General features: G+C 35.1%; 1 protein-coding gene across 2 annotated transcripts in view; it reads right to left on the bottom strand.

Annotated features, from left to right (window-relative positions):
• Positions 1 to 21854, bottom strand: part of LOC134533674 (lachesin-like) — a 780301-nt gene that overhangs the window by 238472 nt on the left and 519975 nt on the right. For both annotated transcript variants that reach the window (XM_063371220.1, XM_063371221.1), the window contains exon 4: positions 3426 to 3633. In XM_063371220.1, the coding sequence (XP_063227290.1) occupies positions 3426 to 3633 (208 nt within the window). The remainder of the gene's footprint in view (positions 1 to 3425; positions 3634 to 21854) is intronic.

Here is a 21854-nt window from a genome sequence, read left to right as displayed (position 1 = left end):
AAACATTTAATCTCAATAACGAGCCTATTCATGTGTTCTCATGTTCTTCATGTTGCAAATAAACTTATAATACTAAACTCGGGTACGAATTTAAAAGTAGAATTTTTTATATAATGCCGATTGTGATAATAAATATACACAAATTGTGTTTCCAACAAAATTTATGGACGCGAATCACACGTAGTTCTTCACGTCTCACTACAATTCACTACCGCAGCAGCTACGTGGAGTATCGAATAATTCCATTGAATCGTGAAAGGTTAAACAATATTATGAAACGACTCCAATACAAGCCAAAGATAAACTAAAAATACTTCAACCTGGCTTTAGACCTGATTTTTTCCATGTAATTTTGTTGAAATATTGTATTTTTGGTTAAAATGTTTAAAATAGTTATAATACGAAGATTCAGCACAAATTAAATAATAATGAATTGTAGCACTAAGTATTTAAAAAATTGTAAAATTATAAATTTTTCTGTTTAATACCTATGCGAATTCATGGAAATTAATTTCCAAATGAACGTAAATTATTTAAATTTATTTTAAGCTAAAATAAAAGTTATAGGCCAACCTAGTTTGAAATCATGCAGGGCTAAGACTTTAAGGATATTATAACAAAAAATTAAGTAATAAAATGTATTCATATTTATTTTTTTCAAGCAGAATTTGTACAATCCAGTAATCTGTTATTTAACAAAATTAATTTATATTCCTCCATTGCACTATCCACACAATAAAGGTTGAGGACGTAAACTATATTCGATTTTATCAACAACGTAATGCCAGGATCTTTTACATATTTGAAAACATGGGTTTATTTTTACTATGACCATTACAATTTGCCATATATATTCTTATGTAATTTCACTATCATATAGTTTCATCGGGCACAGCAATACGTTTGGTATTTACCCTAATATTTAAAAAAGTTACTATAAACGGGTTTATGTCTCTACACGTGGATCCATTCTCTTTCGTGTCACAATTCTGTTCACAGATTTTAGCTTTATTTTCACAAGGTTATTACTACTAAATTGGGTATACTGAGAGCTCAGATGAATAGACATGAATATTTAAGTTTATTATTAAAACAATAATCAACTTTTATCAAAAGATCACGCATAATTTTTTTGTGTCATACGATAAAATTTAAAGAGGATCTTAGAAGTTTGTTAAGTCGTAAGTAAAAATAGGTGTTTAGGAAACCATATTGATGAAAAAAAGGTCAAATAAGGAAGTAATTAGTCATTGATGTATAGTTTCATCTAAATTCGTTAGGAAAAAGTTGAATACTATCTACAAAAAAAAAGAGAAAATGGTTTGAATCCATGCTATGATTTGGGATTGTTTAGAGACAAAGTAGATTGTTATTAGTTTTTGCTTTGTTTTGAAGGGATGTTATTTTTATGTTATAACATAATTCGTCATGAATGGCAAAAATAAGGGAGACACGGCAACTCACCAACGACCTGCAGGTAGCCCTGGCGACTGCGCATTGGGTCAGTGTTTAACCTGGCACATAATGAGCAGGCACGTGTGTTTAGCGAGTGGTGCCACTCACCAACGACCTGCAGGTAGCCCTGGCGACTGCGCATGGGGTCGGTGTTGACCTGGCACATGATGAGCAGGCACGTGTGTCTAGCGAGAGGCGCCACTCACCAACGACCTGTAGGTAGCCCTGGCGACTGCGCATGGGGTCGGTGTTGACCTGGCACATGATGAGCAGGCACGTGTGTCTAGCGAGAGGTGCCACTCACCAACCACCTGCAGGTAGCCCTGGCGACTGCGCATGGGGTCGGTGTTGACCTGGCACATGATGAGCAGGCACGTGTGTCTAGCGAGAGGCGCAACTCACCAACGACCTGCAGGTAGCCCTGGCGACTGCGCATGGGGTCGGTGTTGACCTGGCACATGATGAGCAGGCACGTGTGTCTAGCGAGAGGCGCAACTCACCAACGACCTGCAGGTAGCCCTGGCGACTGCGCATGGGGTCGGTGTTGACCTGGCACATGATGAGCAGGCACGTGTGTCTAGCGAGAGGTGCCACTCACCAACCACCTGCAGGTAGCCCTGGCGACTGCGCATGGGGTCGGTGTTGACCTGGCACATGATGAGCAGGCACGTGTGTCTAGCGAGAGGCGCCACTCACCAACGACCTGCAGGTAGCCCTGGCGACTGCGCATGGGGTCGGTGTTGACCTGGCACATGATGAGCAGGCACGTGTGTCTAGCGAGAGGCGCCACTCACCAACGACCTGCAGGTAGCCCTGGCGACTGCGCATGGGGTCGGTGTTGACCTGGCACATGATGAGCAGGCACGTGTGTCTAGCGAGAGGCGCCACTCACCAACCACCTGCAGGTAGCCCTGGCGACTGCGCATGGGGTCAGTGTTGACCTGGCACATGATGAGCAGGCACGTGTGTCTAGCGAGAGGCGCCACTCACCAACCACCTGCAGGTAGCCCTGGCGACTGCGCATGGGGTCGGTGTTGACCTGGCACATGATGAGCAGGCACGTGTGTCTAGCGAGAGGCGCAACTCACCAACAACCTGCAGGTAGCCCTGGCGACTGCGCATGGGGTCGGTGTTGACCTGGCACATGATGAGCAGGCACGTGTGTCTAGCGAGAGGCGCCACTCACCATCGACCTGCAGGTAGCCCTGGCGACTGCGCATGGGGTCGGTGTTGACCTGGCACATGATGAGCAGGCACGTGTGTCTAGCGAGAGGCGCAACTCACCAACAACCTGCAGGTAGCCCTGGCGACTGCGCATGGGGTCGGTGTTGACCTGGCACATGATGAGCAGGCACGTGTGTCTAGCGAGAGGCGCCACTCACCATCGACCTGCAGGTAGCCCTGGCGACTGCGCATGGGGTCGGTGTTGACCTGGCACATGATGAGCAGGCACGTGTGTCTAGCGAGAGGCGCCACTCACCAACCACCTGCAGGTAGCCCTGGCGATTGCGCATGGGGTCGGTTTTGACCTGGCACATGATGAGCAGGCACGTGTATCCAGCGAGAGGCGTCACTCACCAACGACCTGCAGGTAGCCCTGGCGACTGCGCATGGGGTCGGTGTTGACCTGGCACATGATGAGCAGGCACGTGTGTCTAGCGAGAGGTGCCACTCACCAACCACCTGCAGGTAGCCCTGGCGACTGCGCATGGGGTCGTAGTTGACCTGGCACATGATGAGCAGGCACGTGTGTCTAGCGAGAGGCGCCACTCACCAACCACCTGCAGGTAGCCCTGGCGACTGCGCATGGGGTCAGTGTTGACCTGGCACATGATGAGCAGGCACGTGTGTCTAGCGAGAGGCGCCACTCACCAACCACCTGCAGGTAGCCCTGGCGACTGCGCATGGGGTCAGTGTTGACCTGGCACATGATGAGCAGGCACGTGTGTCTAGCGAGAGGCGCCACTCACCAACCACCTGCAGGTAGCCCTGGCGACTGCGCATGGGGTCAGTGTTGACCTGGCACATGTACCAGCCGCGGTCCGTCTCGTGCACGTTCTTGATGTGCAGGTACCAGGAGCGGTGGTCGTTGAAGGACAGCGAGATGCGCGGGTTCTGCGTGATGACGTTGTGGTGGATGGACAGGATGGTCTGCGTGTCCACGCGCACCCACGCCACCTGTGGAGCACGAGGCGGCTTTGAGCACTCCACTTATCAACTCATTCATAGTGAGTACCATTTTCAAAAGAAGGTATCCATTAAAATTTCTCATTAGTAATCTAATACTCATTTAACTTTACATTGTAAAATAACTATTAGTTTTAAAATATTTTTAATACATAATTTTAATTTTTTTATTAACTGAATAAAACAGTAATTTTTTACTAACTTTTAATAAAAAAAATTAATACATAATTTTTAAATTTTACAATTACATTCGCTAAAAAATTATGAAAAATAATAATTTTCGTTTTATTATAATATTTTTAATATTAATTATGATTATAGATACATGTTTAAAATTATATAACAAAATATTTATTTCTGTTTTGCTAACTTTATCAAATTTTAAACAAATTATTTATTATTTATTTTATTCGGCAGAATACTGATCCCAATAATATAAAATATCATGTTATAAAAAATATAAAAAATCAAACTGAAAATAAATATAATTATAATTTATAATTTACAAATATTTTAAGAGTTCTTATAATCTGAACTTTAGTTATTTAAAAAAAAAACATTATTTATCTGTGGTGTGATTACATAAAATGAAGTTGCATTTATTTTGGAAACTAATAAATCTGCAGTTTTCAGCTGAAAACAATGTTGATATCGTGTACATTTTGAACATAGTAATCATATAAACAAATTAAAATACTGATGAACGTTGAAATATATTGTAAATTTAATAACATTTTGTTTAAATTTTATAATTGGACCTGACACTACACATTATAGTATGTAAAGAATTTTGATTTAAATAAAAAAAATTATAATTTATCAAGGAGTTACCATAAATGAGTTTTGAAATAGGATATTATAAATTAATATAAATTTAAGAATTTATGTATATATTTTACTCTTTATATTTACTATGTATTGTGTTTGTATATGGATGGTGGTAACACCCCTCTGACTTGTCGACTCTATGTATCTTTTTCTTGTATAATTTCAATTATTCTATGGGCATAACATAGCTAATTAAAAGTTATTAAAGTTTATTGGGCGCCATTGCTATGTTAAATGAGTGTCCGTTATATATTTTGGACGTAATGAATTAACTATGGAAACAAATGAATGAAAATAATTAAAGCAAAAACTGTAATTGTGTAGAGTGAATGGGTATGACAATGTAAACAACACACAGTTTAATGACAAAAGACATGCAAACAACTATAACAAATACACTGAACAATATTAATACTAAACAAATAATTACACAACAACATTAACACTTCTATTGTCATACAGTGGGAATTTAATAGGGTTGTTATGAATAGTGATAAATTGTGCAGATTATTAGTGAGAAAAAATTATGAATTAATCAGTTTAATTGTGGTTTTCCTGATTATGTTGACTGGTTAAAAATGCAGGAGATACGTAGGCACAGATTTATACTAAAGTTCATTACGTTGAAATTATCATTTTTCACAAGTTCTTATACGAGAAACAGTTTAATAGTTAATGTATTCAAATTTCTGTAATTTAACGTCGATCAATTTCAGTAAAATATACAAACACTAAAGAATTATTATGAAATTCCTTCAATAAATAATATTATCACCTCGGCTAGTGCTCAGGGTTAGCATAAGTTCTGATTTCAGACCACTGAGTAGAATATTCACTATAAATCATTCTGAAGTAATCATTCAAATCTGTAATAAAGTTCAAACGAATAAAAAAATAAATAAGGTTCAAAATTGTCCGAAATATATGTAGTTGACTGGAATATAATTATAGTGTTCAATAGTATTAACTTGTAAAATTTCGTGCTAGTGACGCTATCCGGCAAAAAAAATGGCAACTTTCAGCTTATGCTCTAAGCCTCTAACTAATTTGCAGATAATTTATATATTTGCCGTCGGATCCCGTTGTAAATACTCACGGTATTAGTCACCAAAACACAAATTAGTTTACAATCACTGAATTTATATTATCTTACAAGATTATGTTAATTATATCAATTTCTATTAAGGCCGGCGTCGGGATAGGCCCAGACGAAAAGACGCCTTTTCTTACTTTTTTCTATCATAATTCACGGACGCACTTCCGCCCACGGCGGTATGCTATTATCCAGGATAGCCTGCGGCTGTAAACACTGCAGCCAGGAACAGGTAATCTGATGTACGTGATTACTAATCACATCAAAACAAAGTGGAAACACTATTAAATATAAAATATCTGTGGTGAGACAAAAAAAACAATAAATAACAGAAGTGAAGTTACAACAATGAGTTAAATATTAAATCAGGTTAGGTTGGATGGTAGTATAGTCAGTTCAATGTTTATGAATGCTAAGCTTTAGCATGACAGTTCCGTAGTTTGAAGGTCAGATATATTATATAAGTGTTAAACAACATCATAGTATTATGAATAATAAATAAATACATATAAGATAATAAAACAATTAATAAGTAGTCTTATGTTGCTGTGCGCGGTACCATGTAACCGTACAAGAACAATTTTAAAACAATATACATAATTTATTCAAGCAATTACCAAATAAAATATAAAATTATATTTTTTATACACACAAATTTAAATATTAACTGAGCAGGTTTTAGATGGCTCGGAATTGTGGATTGATTTAAACTAAATATTGTTATAAATATTTATATTTTAAATAATTATTTTTAAAAATGGAAAAAATATTTGATTTTAGCATCATTATAAAATAATGATATGGGGCAATTAATAAGGATATGTTCTATTAAAATTGTTTAACTTAGTTAAATATTGAAAATATTTTTAAATAAGTGGATTTTGGCCTAAAGTAAGTTAAATACGTTAAAAAATTAAAAAACATAAATTGCCATATTTTGGTTTCAAAAATTATTTATTCCTGGTTATTATGGCGTAACGAAAGGGAAAAATAAATATTTATCCTTAGGATTATATATTTATATCAAGAAGTTTAAAATTATATTAAATATATTATTTAAAATTTTAGTTATTTTATCCATGAAATTAATATTTTGTTTTGATTATTTTAAATTATTTTCTTTGTCAGTATTTAAGAATATTATTTATAATTAAATAATATTTTAATAAATTCAATCAACATTATTTATTTTGTTTTCTAGTAATTCATATTTATATTTCCAAAATTGTTTTATATTTTAAACCTTCTTTATTAATTCGCTCTCTTAATTGTCTTTGTATGGTGTAAATTTGCAATCGATTTTAAATTAACTAGAGACTGGAAACTTTGAAGATATCTCAAACTGGAGAAAATTGCAATATTTATTCGCTTTATTTTGAGTTTCTTGGTTTTCCTGTTCATTACAAAAAAAAATGTTTGCTTTTGTTTAGTAAAGCCATTGAATACATATATTAGGCTACGAGCAGAACAGTACCGTGTTGCGGGATACATAACAGAGTACCCACGGGCGATGCTTTTATCATACATAAATGTTAGAAGTTTCCCCCACACGGTTATATAGTTGTATCATCCAATCCTTATAATAATTATCCTTGGTAAGGCCCGTCCGCTTAGAAAAGCTCACTGTGACTAGCGAACTAACGGCTCTGATAACAGTTTAATTTAGAACTTCGTCAATAAATGGAGTGGCACTGAATTTGACACGCACTGTCGTTTGGTGTGACCGTCACGGCGTGTCTTCGTACTATTGTATATTTCAATCAACACTCATTTTAATATTTAAATCTTACGAGTACTTTTATAGTTATTTAAAATTCACAATCTCCTTTTTCATAACAATATGTATGGGGATAAAATCAAGTACCCAAACTCTAATCAAAAAGTAACTAAATGAATTGTAAAATTGTACACACAAGACTAAAAAGAAATAAATAAATAGTTGAAAAATAAATATTTTAAAGCTACAACGGTTATAAAACTGACAAAAAAATTATTAAATGATTTCTCCTAACCCCGTAAAGATTTAAAAACCTATATGGATTCCTTACCCCATACAGATTGTTCTAAAAATTATGAATGTTGGTTTTTAACAACTATTAAATAACCTAGGTATATGTTTTAAAACGAAAAACGTAGGTCACAAGCAATTGACGATTAATGAAAGAATAGTTCACAAACACTTCCATTGAACTGCAATTTATGTTAACTGTTGCGTGAGTTTTCTCAAAAAAAGCTATTCCCTAATCTCCTTATTATTATTATTATTATTATTATTATTATTATTATTATCAATCACATGTGCCCCATGTGTCTGATATAAGATATTTCTTTTTTTGCACATTTTTGGTTATTTATGGTAATAAATAATATATAAATAAATTTTTCTTCCATTTTATTGTGGTTTTCTTCTTAATGTTAGATATTATAATTTAAGATGCGTTATAATTTTTACTTTATACCAGTTAATTTCCATTTGATTTTCAGAAAACCTGATGTTTATATAATTTACTTAATTTTTTTACGAATGAGAAATACTGCCAAAGAAATAATATATTTAATTTAATGTATTGTGGTTTATAAATATGTGTCTAAACGTGAAATATTTGAACCACAAGCCTTTAAATTCCAATAGGTTTATATTTGCCTGTAACTTATTCTGAGTACAATGAACCAAAAACCCGTGGCAATATTTCATTAACTTTATTGTTCGGCTAGATCTCTGTTGTTTTTTTCCTACGTGCGTGACACAAAAAAGTGGTTGCGCCGGAGCGGAGTCCCGCGCTATCGGGACGGGATCTGCGATGTGTCCGGCGCCGCAGGAAACAGGCCGTGTTAATTGCCACGCACTACTCCCCCGCCCTCCCTTCCCCCAGCGGAGCAGCACACCCCCCCCCCCCCCGCGCAACATCACGCCCCTTCCCCAGAGCTAATAAAGCAACGCACAAAACGGCACGGTGGGACCTAATTACAGAAACACGACGGTGCGCGATAGCGGTTATCGAATTACTCTGGCCGCTTGATCAAGGCGAAGGTTTTGAGAAGGGGGGGGGGGTGTATTATGGGAAGCGTGAGACTGCTTGCAGAATATGTCACCATGTCAAGCATATATCATACGATGTTTGTCTTGCAATCAATAACGTCTCGATATATGAGTTTTCTTAACTTCTCCTTTACACGCTACGATATTTTAGTTCGAAAGCTAGTAAAAAGATATGTTTGTGCCTTTATAAATGTTACACCTAAATTTAATATATAAAATGTATACTAAAATTTTTTTAGTTATTAGTTTCGGACAAAGAGAAAAAGAAATGGTCTTATCATATATAAGATTTTTCACGAGTCGGATTAATGACTCCACCTAGGGAGTGTACCTACACAAAATATAATAAAAGCTTCATCGGCGCTAAAGAACAAAATCTTTTTTCCGGGAAACATAATAGTGCAGAAGATTACAGAACACATGGGATTCTAGGTATGTGCGAATTGTTGTTTTGCGAGGGAACTAAAGTCTATTTCCCCCTCCCCCAAGAATTTTCAAGAGTACAAAACAAATACTAGGGTGTACTCATGCACATTTTTCACAATAACAATCCAAAAAGTTTCATAAATAATTACGAAGATCATGAAAAAAATCTACATTCTCGCTTGTATTTTCAGTGAATTTGCAGTTCGTGGTGAAGTTTTAAAAAAATTTACAAAAGTTCAGAACGTTAACAAGTTTATTGGGACCCAAAGGAATTAGTCAATCGTCCGTGACTGCTGCTAGATTTGTTTAGTCCTGGAACCTATTCGCAAACTAACAAATTAGTCTCCTAACGTAAAGAACTGAGGCAAGCTGGCTACATACAATGTCGATATTGAATCGGGTTCAAACTTCAGGCTTTTGCTAGACGGAAATACCTTCGACGTAAATTTGTAGTTGTTGAACTAGAAAATTTATTTCAGATGGACCTTGTTAAGATTATACCTCATTTACAAATTTATTATGACTATTTCATACATTTTTTCTCAACCTATTGCAGGAATTGTTCGTCTAATCAAAAATTGTCTTAGGAAAAAGTTTATATATATATATAGGTAATATTAACAAACAAATTGCATTAATTTTATTTTGTGCCTACGAAGAAAGTTATGATATTATTTATCCTCCAACCCTTGTTTTCTCAATCCCTTGCAGTTTTGGTTGGTCGTACCCAAAATTTATTCTGAAAAAAAAAATTTTTTTTTTTATTTATCATACTATTTATACTACGTTCAAACGGATGTGATATTTTACATAGTATGGAAGTTACACCGATTTTCCTGTATTTAAAAAACCTTTTTTTCGACTCAAGTCGGAAATTCCACATTAGTGAAGTCGACCGAAATTTTCCATTACTAGATGTATATGATTTATCAGTGTGGAAATGATTTGTGAAAAATTGTAGCAGTTATCATGTCCACAATATGTATATATATGTATATAAATTCATTTATATAATCTTTTTAGTTGTCGAATATTTTGGAGTCTATGGACCATGAAACGAATAACAACATAAAAATCTTCCATAAGTCGCACCATGGTAACGGCTGCATATATACTGATATGGTGTTGTTATGGTAAGAAGCTGCGTGCAACATTGAAGCATGTGCCCGGAAATGCCCTGTAAGTGCTGTGTAATGTCTGTACAGAACACGTGGAGTGTGACACGTGCCTATTCATTCCGCTTCTCGCGTAGACGTGCGGGTTAAACTCTCCCGGAATTGTACACAATTTCCAGCTGCGACCGTAAATTTTCACACTGCTTCCATCTCCCCCCCCCCTTCCGCTTTGACCATCCCACAAGCTCCAATTCCGCGCCAGCAGTTTATGTTAGTGTGGAGTGGAGGTGGTAACCCCAATGGGAAAACTTTTTAATTTATTATTTTTTCCCCTTCCGGTATACTCTGCACCGAGAAAAAAAATCTCCCTTTCTTTCGTCAGCAGCAGATACGCTGACACTCAGTTTGATAAAAAAAATATTAATTTCGTAATTTTTGCCACTCTTCATTTCAGCTGGTTCCAGATATTTGATGGAAAACGTTTCACATCACGCTTCAAAATAAAAAAAAAACGTAATTCACCATGGCGGGGTGAACTGTGCTCTTCATCAGAGTGTAAAATAGTGCCGCCTCCGTACAAAAAATACCCACTACAGCAAGAGCAATAATGTTTCCCTTTTTTGCGAGCTTTTTCTGTAGCGTGGGAGAGTGTTACGCTGAAGTATTTACGAGATGCTTCGAAATGCTCTGGGAGCGTAAAATAACTGCGGACAATGGTGCGTTTGACAAGGCATTCGTACTGCAGCAAGTTTCTGTTAGTTAAAATATTGAAAAATTATTTCAATATAAATAAGTAGCAATCTATTTATTAATACTTTTTAAATTATTGAACTATTATTTTTAATTTAAATAATTGTTTGAAATTAATTGATCACATTTATATTGCATAATGTGCAAAAAATTTCATTCGTTTTACAAATATGAGAAAAAATTTAAGTTGCTTTGAACAAATCTGTTCAAAATAATTAAATATGTAGACCACATTTGAAAAAGTTACATAATTAAATCGAAATTACATTTATTTTAAACATAATAATGCGTAAATTGTAACTTTTATAATAATTGTTTCGCAGTAAATGAGTTAAATATTTACAAAACATGTCAGACATATTTTAATAAAGGAAATAAAATTAAAGGAAACACATACAGATGTTTTACAAAAAAAAATACAATATTTAAAACCATTGTTAAAATTATTTTAGTAAGTTTACATTTTATCAAATACTTTTTTCTTGTATTTTTAAAAAATTGTTTATTAAAATTTTGTTCCTGAATGTTATATAGTGACTTCGAATAAGGCGGTGCACTGCTAGAGTTTTCTATTAGTATTTCTGTGGACAGTGATTGTAAATCTGATTTTGAAGCCATAATAATTGTTTTCACGATATTTCCCGAAATTTAACAAGGCAGTTATCAGGATAAGACCTTGAAAAAATAATGCCTGATTTCATCTTTTAATCACTTTGTCAATGTTGTTTAGTGTTTTTTCAGTTCTATGGCCATGCTTTCAACAAGACATGTGGTTAGTATTACAAAAAAAAAACTCTATATTATCCTCAAGAATTCAAAGGCCACACTAACAACCTAATATTAAAGAAAACACATTAAAATAAAATTAATCGAAAAAAAAGGAACACCAGCAGAAAGTAAGAGGAACAAAGCCACACACAGTCTAAGTCCAAATGACAAACGCAACCAATTATATGAGGCCAGTCGTGATTAGCCGAAACAGAAGACAGTGGGAGGAAAGCCCTACCTTATTAGCTATCACCTGAAAAAATTAAGAGGCGTCTCGTAAATGAATGCATTAAGAAGAATTCTCTGGAAGCAATCATAGAGCCTAACTCTATTCTCAAATCTGAAGATACTTACTGCAATGCAGAGCGAAATGTCAGTACAATCTACCACTTCGAATAAGCTAAAACTTGAAAGCTTATATAGTTTATAAGATAATACCCTTCTTTTGTGTCGGTCATACAATACATTTCTCATTTAATTTCTGACATACAGAATATTTGGACGTTTCCGTGTATGTAAACAATCTGCAAAAAAAATTTCAAAACCAACTACCAAAAAATTGTACATACAAAATTTGTGCGCTAAGCAGGTAATAATTTTCCTTTCCTTGTTTGGACTCGCTACTTGTCCTGTTGATACATTCCCTGTCCTTTTGCTTTTTTTTAAGGTCTTGATAACTTGTATCTTTTCCATGCTTTTTCATGCAGTCGTACACTGGAGTATTTATGTAATATATAACTAGTAAATAAAAGTATTTCCTGCTACAGGTTCCAGGAAGTGTAGCGTGGAGCCGGACGACAGACTAACATGACGTCACGGCGGGCATCTTGGATTCAATTTCCTCAAATTTCCTCAATAATTAATCAAAATTCCTTAACAATTTATACAATATCAAATAAATTTCTCTATTTCGAAGGAAAAATTTACTTTTTAAAAAAATTCACCCTTATTTTCCCTCAAAAAATCTGGGGAGACAAAAATTCCTTTTCCTCAGAAAGAGGCAAACTTCCTCATAAGCCCCATCAGATGTAATTCATTACCTTGACATTGACAGTAAACATGACATATTTAATTTTCGACCAAACAATTCTGACAAAATACCAAAAAAAAAAATAATTTGCTTACTTCAATATATTTACTTCCTTATTCCATTGTCTTTCCTCGGTTCTATTACCGGCGAGAGAAAACATGTATTTAATTGTATAAAAAATTTAACAACTACGTAATAAATGTATTATAAAATTTTAAATGTAAAGCTTACTACGTCAATACGCCATCATGGATGACATTATATCCACCATCTTAAAAATAAGTAGTTTTTATGCTTGATAATCGGGAAAATTTTTAAATTTCATAAAAAACTAGCTGTACCCTGCCACGCTTCGCTGTGGCACATTGTGATTGAATAGTTGAGAAATGAGAAACAAAACAAAGAATACATTTCATATAAGTTTAATTTTGCAATACTTGTGGATATACAATGTTTTTTGTTTTTCTACTGTATGCGTAGATATAAAGACTATCTGGTTTTCCGACTCGGGAACACGCAACATACAGTTGTCCATGTGAAAAGCAATCCGCATCTAAATCTAAACCACACAAATCTAAAGATTGACCTTCAGCTTTATTGATTGTGATTGCAAATGCCAATCGAATTGGGAATTGTAATATTTTAAATTGAAATGGTGTATCGGTCGGGATCATGGGTATTCGAGGAATGATGACATATTCACCTTTGAAAGGCCCCGTTAAAATAGTTGCTTCCACTACGTTATTCATTAATTTCTTAACTGAAAGTCGCGTGCCGTTGCAGAGTTTTGGCTGAATTATATTCCGCAAGAGGATAATTGGCACACCTATTTTCAATTTAAGTATGTGTGGTGGTATCCCTGGAAGGTCAAGTGAGTTTAAAAATTCCGTAGAACATATTAATTAAATTAAAAATTAAAAAAAAGAGTTACGTATAGGGTCTAAGAAGTTCAAAAAATGAATAGCCTAGAACCATCTACATGCAATCCCACATCAAGTGGTGATAGACCCATACAAAACATAACCTCTACTTACGATTTGGATAACGGCGCAGCACAATCGAGACACGATCACACTAAAGTACCTCATTCATATTGTATAATTAGTCCCATACCGGTACGCTTAGTCATTTTTTAATTATTGCACCTCACAGTAAAAGCATTCTCATTGTATATAGCCATTTCCCGCTCGCTTTACTTGACGTAGTTTTTTCCATTGCTAAGAGAAATCCTTTGGCATGGAGAAAAGTTTCCATAACAGAATATGCGTGTTTTTTGTATTTATTGGTGAGAAAACACATTAATAAAATGGCGCAGTTACTTTTTCGCGGTCGCGGGTATGTTGCTGACGTGAAAAGTAGATAAAAACAATCCTTGATGCGGGTTGTATATAATGGTAAAATTTCAGTTCGATCGGTGCAGATCTCTTTGAGTTTTTGAAGCGTACACAAACCAACATAACATTTATATATATATATAGATTTAATGGTTATATTTCGATTGTAGTATGTAATAGTATGTCCAGGAACAGGTTTTCTGGCTCACGAGCCAGGAGCCGAACCGCTATCTTTGAATGTGTAATGTTTATGATAGTTTAAAATAATTTATTATACTTTTTTTCGGAATATACATATGTATTTTTTGCAATCCAAGGATCGATTTATTCATTGTATTAGCGAGTGATTTTTTGTATTTAATTTTGGAATTTTTCCCAAATTTCTAGCTACATAATAAGAGATTTCCAAAGATGGTGAACATAAAAACTTACTGATGCCTGGTTTATGTGGCACTTAAGCTACGTTTACAATTTTTAACATGATTTATCAAAAAGTTATTTTTTAACATAAAATTAAATATTTCAATTAACCAAGGACCGAACCAAGGAGAGGAATTAATTGAATCATCAGTATTTTAATTGAAAATCTATTTAATGAATGTTGTATTTTTTTCCAAAATTATAGCTAAATAATAACGCATTTCCAAAATGGCACCCAAAATTTAATATGGCGCCGCCACAGTAATAATAAATTATTACTGCACTCTAGCAGATAAATATTAAAGTAAGATGTGGGTAGCACTTTCTAACAACCGAAAACTATAGTTATGGTGGACTCCAGCAGGCAAAATCAAAAAGTCGGACGTGGCTTCATACTAGCTGGAAATGTTTATTTACCCTGGCATTAATTATATGATGTAAGCATGCCTGTGGCTTCTGTGGAGGTGGGATCTTTTGCATTTTTTATTTTTGTTCTCTCCGGGTTCAAACCGAGGTCGTAAGTGCGTGTTTCAAACAATATTTAATTAAGTTTTGAGTAATTATTTATGTTATAAATTTTAATTTTTTCTATTTTAAAGCATTAAAAATATGGATTTTTAATTTGGTGGAGCGTAACGAAAAATGCAAGAATCTATAATCCAAGATGGTGTCCATATCCAAACACGCAACGATTATGTTATACACGTCCCAGATGGCGGTCATTACGAAATTTGCAACATTTCTATCATCCAAGCTATAACGACACCTGCAATGGTGTATTTATATAAATTTGGATTATATTTTTATAAATTTTAGAATTTTTAAAATTATTATCAGATAATTTTTACAGATTTTCAATATGGCGAACATGACATCATACTAAATTTCGATATATACCTTGGCATTAGTGGTAGGAGGTCAATCTGCCCGAGACTTCAGTGGAGGAAGGTTCGGTCGCCATATTTTTATTTTACACCTCACCATGTTCGAACCAAGGACATAACTGCATGTTTTAAATATATTTATATAATTTTTTAAATAATTTTTTTGTAAAATTTAAATTTTTTTCACTAAAATCTGATAATAATTATGGGAATTCAAGATGGCAGCCGTAACGATAAATGCAAAGGTGACATCATAATCCATGTTGACGTCCGAGGATTATCGGAGGCTGTCGATGCGGAACTTAAGCCTCATTACGGACTTTTCAAGTCTTTGGGATTTTTAAGGACAAAAATTGGAAATTTTCCTTTAAAACAGGAATTTTTCCCGCGAAAACGGGAAAGTTTTAAGAATTTTGAGTCATTTTGAGTCATGTTTGTGTCCAAATGGCCGCCGTGACATCACAATCCAAGATAGCGGTTCAGTTCCTGGCTCCTCAGCCAGAAGCCTAACCCCGGATATAATATTATATACTACTTTTGATTCTAAAATTTATAAAAAAAAACTGAGATTCAACCCAGTGATGTCTATCGATAAAAAAATTGGTTGTCTGTAAAGTCGGTTTACGGACGCTAGTTTAACGTGACGTCATAAAAACATTGATGAAATGATTGCATATATTTATGAATAAAATTGAATAATTTTTATTGAATTATCACTATTTTGTATGGATACAAAGAAGGAGTGAAATTAAATTTACAATTTAATTGACAACTTTACTTATATTTGCATTCATTAACTCAAAAATGTTTATTTCTTTAATGAAGAGATTATTTTAACTATAACTGTTATACATGTTTGCTATTTAACTTCAAGATCGTCGAGAATGTTTTACGCTTTTTCGCAATTACACATTTAACGACATAGTTTGTTCGTCGTGAAATGAAACGTAGAATTTAATAAAAAATCCCCTTGCAGATAATATAATAAGTATTAGTATGTTTTGGAAAGAATTTCAGCTTTATCTCCAACCCATTCGCTCGTGGTGCGCTGGGGCCGAAATTAAAATTCGTCGAGAATATTTTACGTTTTTATGTCTTCCAGTGCTCAAAATGATATGCAAATGTGGCCCCGGCCACGAAATTTTATTTTTAATTTATTATTAATAACGCCCCTCGCGATAAACAAAGGAAAATATGTATTAACGAGTGCCTGGTTGCCGCGGAAGCGGGTAGATATCGTGATTCGTTCGGATCGCGTCCGTCAACGTAGATAACAGTACCGTAGGGGAATAATATTATTTCGTTTATATAATACGATTCACTTTATAAACAGTCGACGAAACAGTTCACGTGTAGATGACTTGTAATTAATTTTAAAAACTAGCATTTAGCTATAAAGTTTAAATATAATTATGAACAAGTTTTTATATAAATAAAGTGTAATCAAATATCTACCATCAATTATATGAATCACCATAATTATTTAGTCAATTGTAGCATAATCTATTATTACTGCACTCGCCGACAGATGCTACTTTTTTTAATAATAAAAGAATAAATACTTGATATTATACTAGTAATCAGATTTTTTAAATGCGAGAATTAATAACCTTTATTGTCGAAATTGTTGTTGTAATAAGCAATGAAAACCACAGATTAAAATTCGTCGAGAATATTTTACGTTTTTATGTCTTCCAGTGCTCAAAATGATATACAATTGTGGCCCCGGGCACGAAATTTTATTGATAATTCATTAATAATAACGTTCCTCGTGATAAACAAAGGAAAATATGTAGGTATTAACGAGTGCCTTTTTACCGCGGAAGGTGATAGATAGCGCAATTCGTTGGTTCGCGTCCGTCACCATAGATAACAGCACCGTACGGGAATAATATTATTTCGTTTTTATAATACGATTTTATAACAAATACTCATCCCAAATACACAAAATTTATATATAATGTTTTACAATATTTTTTTTAAAACATTGTGCAAAAGATCCCGGGTGTAATTTGAATTTTTGTGTGTAACTGTAAAACACCATTGTTCGTACAAAAACATATTTGAAAGATCAACATTACTTCTAAATAACCGTACCGATTGTGCTGAAAATTGGTGGACGATCGTTAAATTACATAATAATAATCATTCAAACGATGAAAACATGACTGCGAAGTCAAATCTATAATTGTTCCAAACGAGTGGAAGAGAGATGCGGCGCAAGTGTACAATGAGCGTAACGGGACACATGGTAGTGGGACAATGTGCGCTACGGGACACTTTTTCGTGCGTGCAGCCGGCGTTCATCGATTTATTAGACGTTGTCGCGTCAAAATATCTAACGAATCATTTCTCTACAGAAGCCACCAGAAAACTGATTTCCCACCACTAATGCCAAGGTAGATATTACGTCAGCCAGTATGAAATCATGGCGAACACTTTGTTCGCCTGCTGGATGCCACCTTCTTATATGCCACATATGGTTTTCGTCCTCTAGAGGATGCTGCCGCCATATTAGTTTAATATTTACCCACCAGAGTGCAGGAATAATTAATTCTAGGGTGCCAGTCATCTTGAATTCTGTTCGCCATTTTAAAATCTGTAATTATTGAGCTAGAACTTAGAAAAAATTCCAGAAATCATCGAAATAAATACTAGTTAATATAATAATTAATTCTATCGTTTCCTGTCCTCGGCTTTAACTTGACTAATGCAAAAAGTTAATTTTAGGTGAAAATTTATTATTTCATTAAAATTTCTAAAAAAGTGACAGGTTCGAGTAATAATACAACAAAGTAAAAAAAAAGTATCAGCTATATAATTTATACTCTACAAGTACAAGATACGAGAAAATAATAAAGTGTTCATTTTTCAGCGTAAAGAGTCTGTTTGTTCTTCGTTCCAAAAGATCCACTTGATTAAGTGACCATATACTACCTTCTCCCTAACATTTACCTCTTTATGACAAATTTATACAATAGCATAATTTGCAGACACTTCTAATTCATATAGTTTGTAAAGAGTAATATTTGTTGTCGTGAATGTTATAAAAAGTCTCTTCTTGAAATGGCCCAGGTTTACGGTAAGTACATTCCAGGCACCAATTACACTTCCTGATAGATCGTGTTCCAATACGTCTTCAAGTTTATTAATAATAATCTTCTTGAATCAGTTAGAAATATATAATCATCTCTTTGTACCAGATAACTGTTAGGGTAATAAAGATCTTACACATTTCATGGAATACTCAATATGAAAGGAAGAATTAATTTCCATTTGGTTTGAACGTACCAAGAACAGTCGTAGGTTGTGATGCATTCTGCCTTGATATAGGAGCTTTTGTTGTGGAATGTTTCACTATTAGAGGCATTGCTCGTACATGTCTCTACGTTATCTTGCGGAGCAAACTGCAACACTAGCTGGTTCATGGTAGGTGACTAATTTCAATTTTGCAGTTTTTCGCATGTCGTCTGAAATTGTCAATACGAATAAACCATGCATGATACTCCTCTCAGGAAAACGTCAAGATTAATGGGTTCTTGCTGATTAAGTGTTTTTCATGCCTTTGTGTACTCAAAGGGAAGAGAATGTATTTTCACAGAAGTGACAGGGGTATCTATTGTCTGTATTCCTTTATGCATCCTTACTTTGTAATGCAACACCAAGACGCACTTTGTTTGCAGCTTATGATATGTTTTTTAAATTATAATTTCTCGCAAACTGCTTGCGACATTCTCATACTTATATTTTGTAATACTCTAATTGTTACCACATTCCCTCTTCTCGTATCAGCAAGCGTTACTGCTGATCGAGAAAGTCTTTTCACAGGAATTACACCGATGCACCTCAGTGGATATAATTGATGCTAGTGGTGTTGCAAACATTGAAGTCTCCCACGATGGTGAAAAGTAATTCATTTAGATTTCCTCTACTGGTAGCACTGCATTCATCAAAGTCTCTGCTACTGGTGGAATCACCCCTGTTAAAGTCTCCTATAATGTTGTCAGAAACGATGGTACATCACTCTTCAAATTCTGCATAGTTTTGGTTGACGAAGTCTACATAATCTTTGTCGCCTTCGAATTCGCTGCCATCGAAGTCTCCGCTACCATCGAGGTCCTAGTTGCCACCGTCGTCGCTGTAATCAGCGACTGCTTCATCGAAGGTATTCTGTCCATCAAGGTTGACGTCGGAACAGCAACTAAATATCAGATAACTTACTAAATGAAAAGCTGATTCGCACTGCACAGCTTTCACTGAAGTACCTAAGACTCCGTTAGCTATATCTCAATTATATAACAACGGCTGCTAGTATATTTACTATGTGAGTCAAAAAATGAAACATTTAAATTAATACGCGATTAAAAACAGCATTTAAAAAGTAAGAACATTAAGATACACATTGGTCAAAAAGGAAGACCATTAAAAAAGTAAGCAAAATCGAATAAAAATAAGCACAATTAGAAGAAAATTTAATATATTCATTTTTAACGAAAATGATGCTAAATAAGACAAAAAATGACGTCGCCGAAAACGATCTCTTCAGAATGATACATTCTTTTGATAGGTGTACGCTCAAATCAGAGGAATATGTTCCAGTCAGATGGATACGATCTCATAAGAAGGACATGTTCTCGTAAGAGTGATATGATATCACTGCAGGAATACGCTCTTTTCAGATGAATACGTTCTTGTCATATGGATACATTATCATCAGAGGGTTACGATCACAACAAAAAATACCATAATACAGGCATTACCTCGTACAATTAATGAAAAGGAAAAAAATATTTTCACCAACATCAACTCAGTAGGATGCGATCGTCAATTTACGGTATGCAACAATGCCTAGAACTGTCTTAGACTCCAACTGTTTTGTCTCTAACTATCTTTGGCTCAATAAGTCATTGGCTCCTGAAGTCCTCGCCGGCAAACATTTGGCTCCAAAAGTCAATGGCTCCAACTCCATCGTCTCCACAAGTGTTTTCTTTTTTTTCAAACAATATTTGATTCCAAATTTTTTTGGCTCCAAAAGTCATTGGCTCGAAATGTCTTTTGCTCCAACCATTTTTGACTACAAATTTCATTGTCTTCAAAAGTCTTTGGACCTAAACGACATTAGCTCTAGCTGTCTTAGACCTAAATGCTCAAGAAAAAGTTGACTGCAGGGCAACGTGGCTACGAAACTACAAGACTATATGACTACGAGGCTACGAGATTAGAGGCTACATGACTACTTGACTGCGAGGTAAAATGACTATGAGAGTATGAGCCTACAAGCTTCAAACTAGCTACGAGACTACAATGCTAAGAAGCTAAGAGACAATGTGGCTACGTAGCTACGACACTACGAGGCTGCATGACAACAGGCTTCAAGACTACAGAGCGACATGACTCTTGGCTACGAATATATAAGTCTATGCGACTACAAGGCTACAAGGCTACGAGGCTACATGACAACAAAGGATACGAGACTATGAGGTTACAGAAATATAAACTACGATGCTACAGTACTAAAAGACTACAAGTTGGCGATGATACGATTATAAAAAATTGCAACTGGCTACGATAGCTCCATTAAGTAGCGAGTATTAATTTATCTCACGCAAATAACTTGTTGCAAGTAGTCCCGTTTCTTGCAACAGTGGGCGCCATATGCTGTGTTGTACAGGCAGTCACTCTTTCACGTGGGATGTGGGATGGTCACTTGCGATCACAAAAGGAGGGCCTCGTTAGACACCAAGGAGAAGGAAGTTTCATCTTGCATGTTAAGTGATTTACAACTGTCTTAAGGCACACTATTTGACTGAGTAATTATTATTCTTTGTTTAAATTCCACCTGATAAAATTATTGCAGGTACTAATTTAGTAACAGAAATTTACTAATTAACTGTAACTCTGAATAAAAGTGCAGGTCTCATTAAGTAAAAAAAATATTAATGCTGAGAATAACATTACAGAAATAACCAGATGCACTCGGAGAACAGCAGCAGAAGTTACGCCAGAAATAAGCAGAGGTTCACATAGAAAACCAATAGAAGTGTGGCCATGAATGACATAAAAAACTTGGAAAACAAAAATTTGGCAGGAATAATCAGGATCACATGGGGAAAACAAACAAAATACTGAGATGAATAATTGGAACCACTCAGAGAAAACCATTATTATATAGGCAGGAATAATCAGGTGCACACAGAGGAAACTTATGCCCGATTTTTTAATTTAAATCTCATAACCTGTTGCCATGTAGCCTCATTATCTCGTAGCTTTGTAGCCTTGTAGTCTCATAGCTTGCTAGATCCTCTTAGATTCGTAGTCTCATAGTCCTGTTGCCTCTTAGTCGTGTATTCATGTAGCCTCATATTCTCATAGTCTCATATACTTGTAGTCTTGTAGCACCTTAGCCACGTCGCCTTTGAGCCAAATGTTGCTGGAGCAATTAGACCTCAGAAGGCCTAAAAATGTGAAATCTGGAGACTTTTGAAGCCAAAGATGTTTGGAGCCAAATAATTTTGGAGAAATGA

Source organism: Bacillus rossius, chromosome 7 (assembly GCF_032445375.1).
Source record: "Bacillus rossius redtenbacheri isolate Brsri chromosome 7, Brsri_v3, whole genome shotgun sequence".
Classification (NCBI taxonomy): Eukaryota; Metazoa; Arthropoda; class Insecta; order Phasmatodea; family Bacillidae; genus Bacillus; species Bacillus rossius.
Note: the sequence above shows the minus strand (reverse complement) of the source record. Positions and strands in the feature narration are given on the sequence as shown.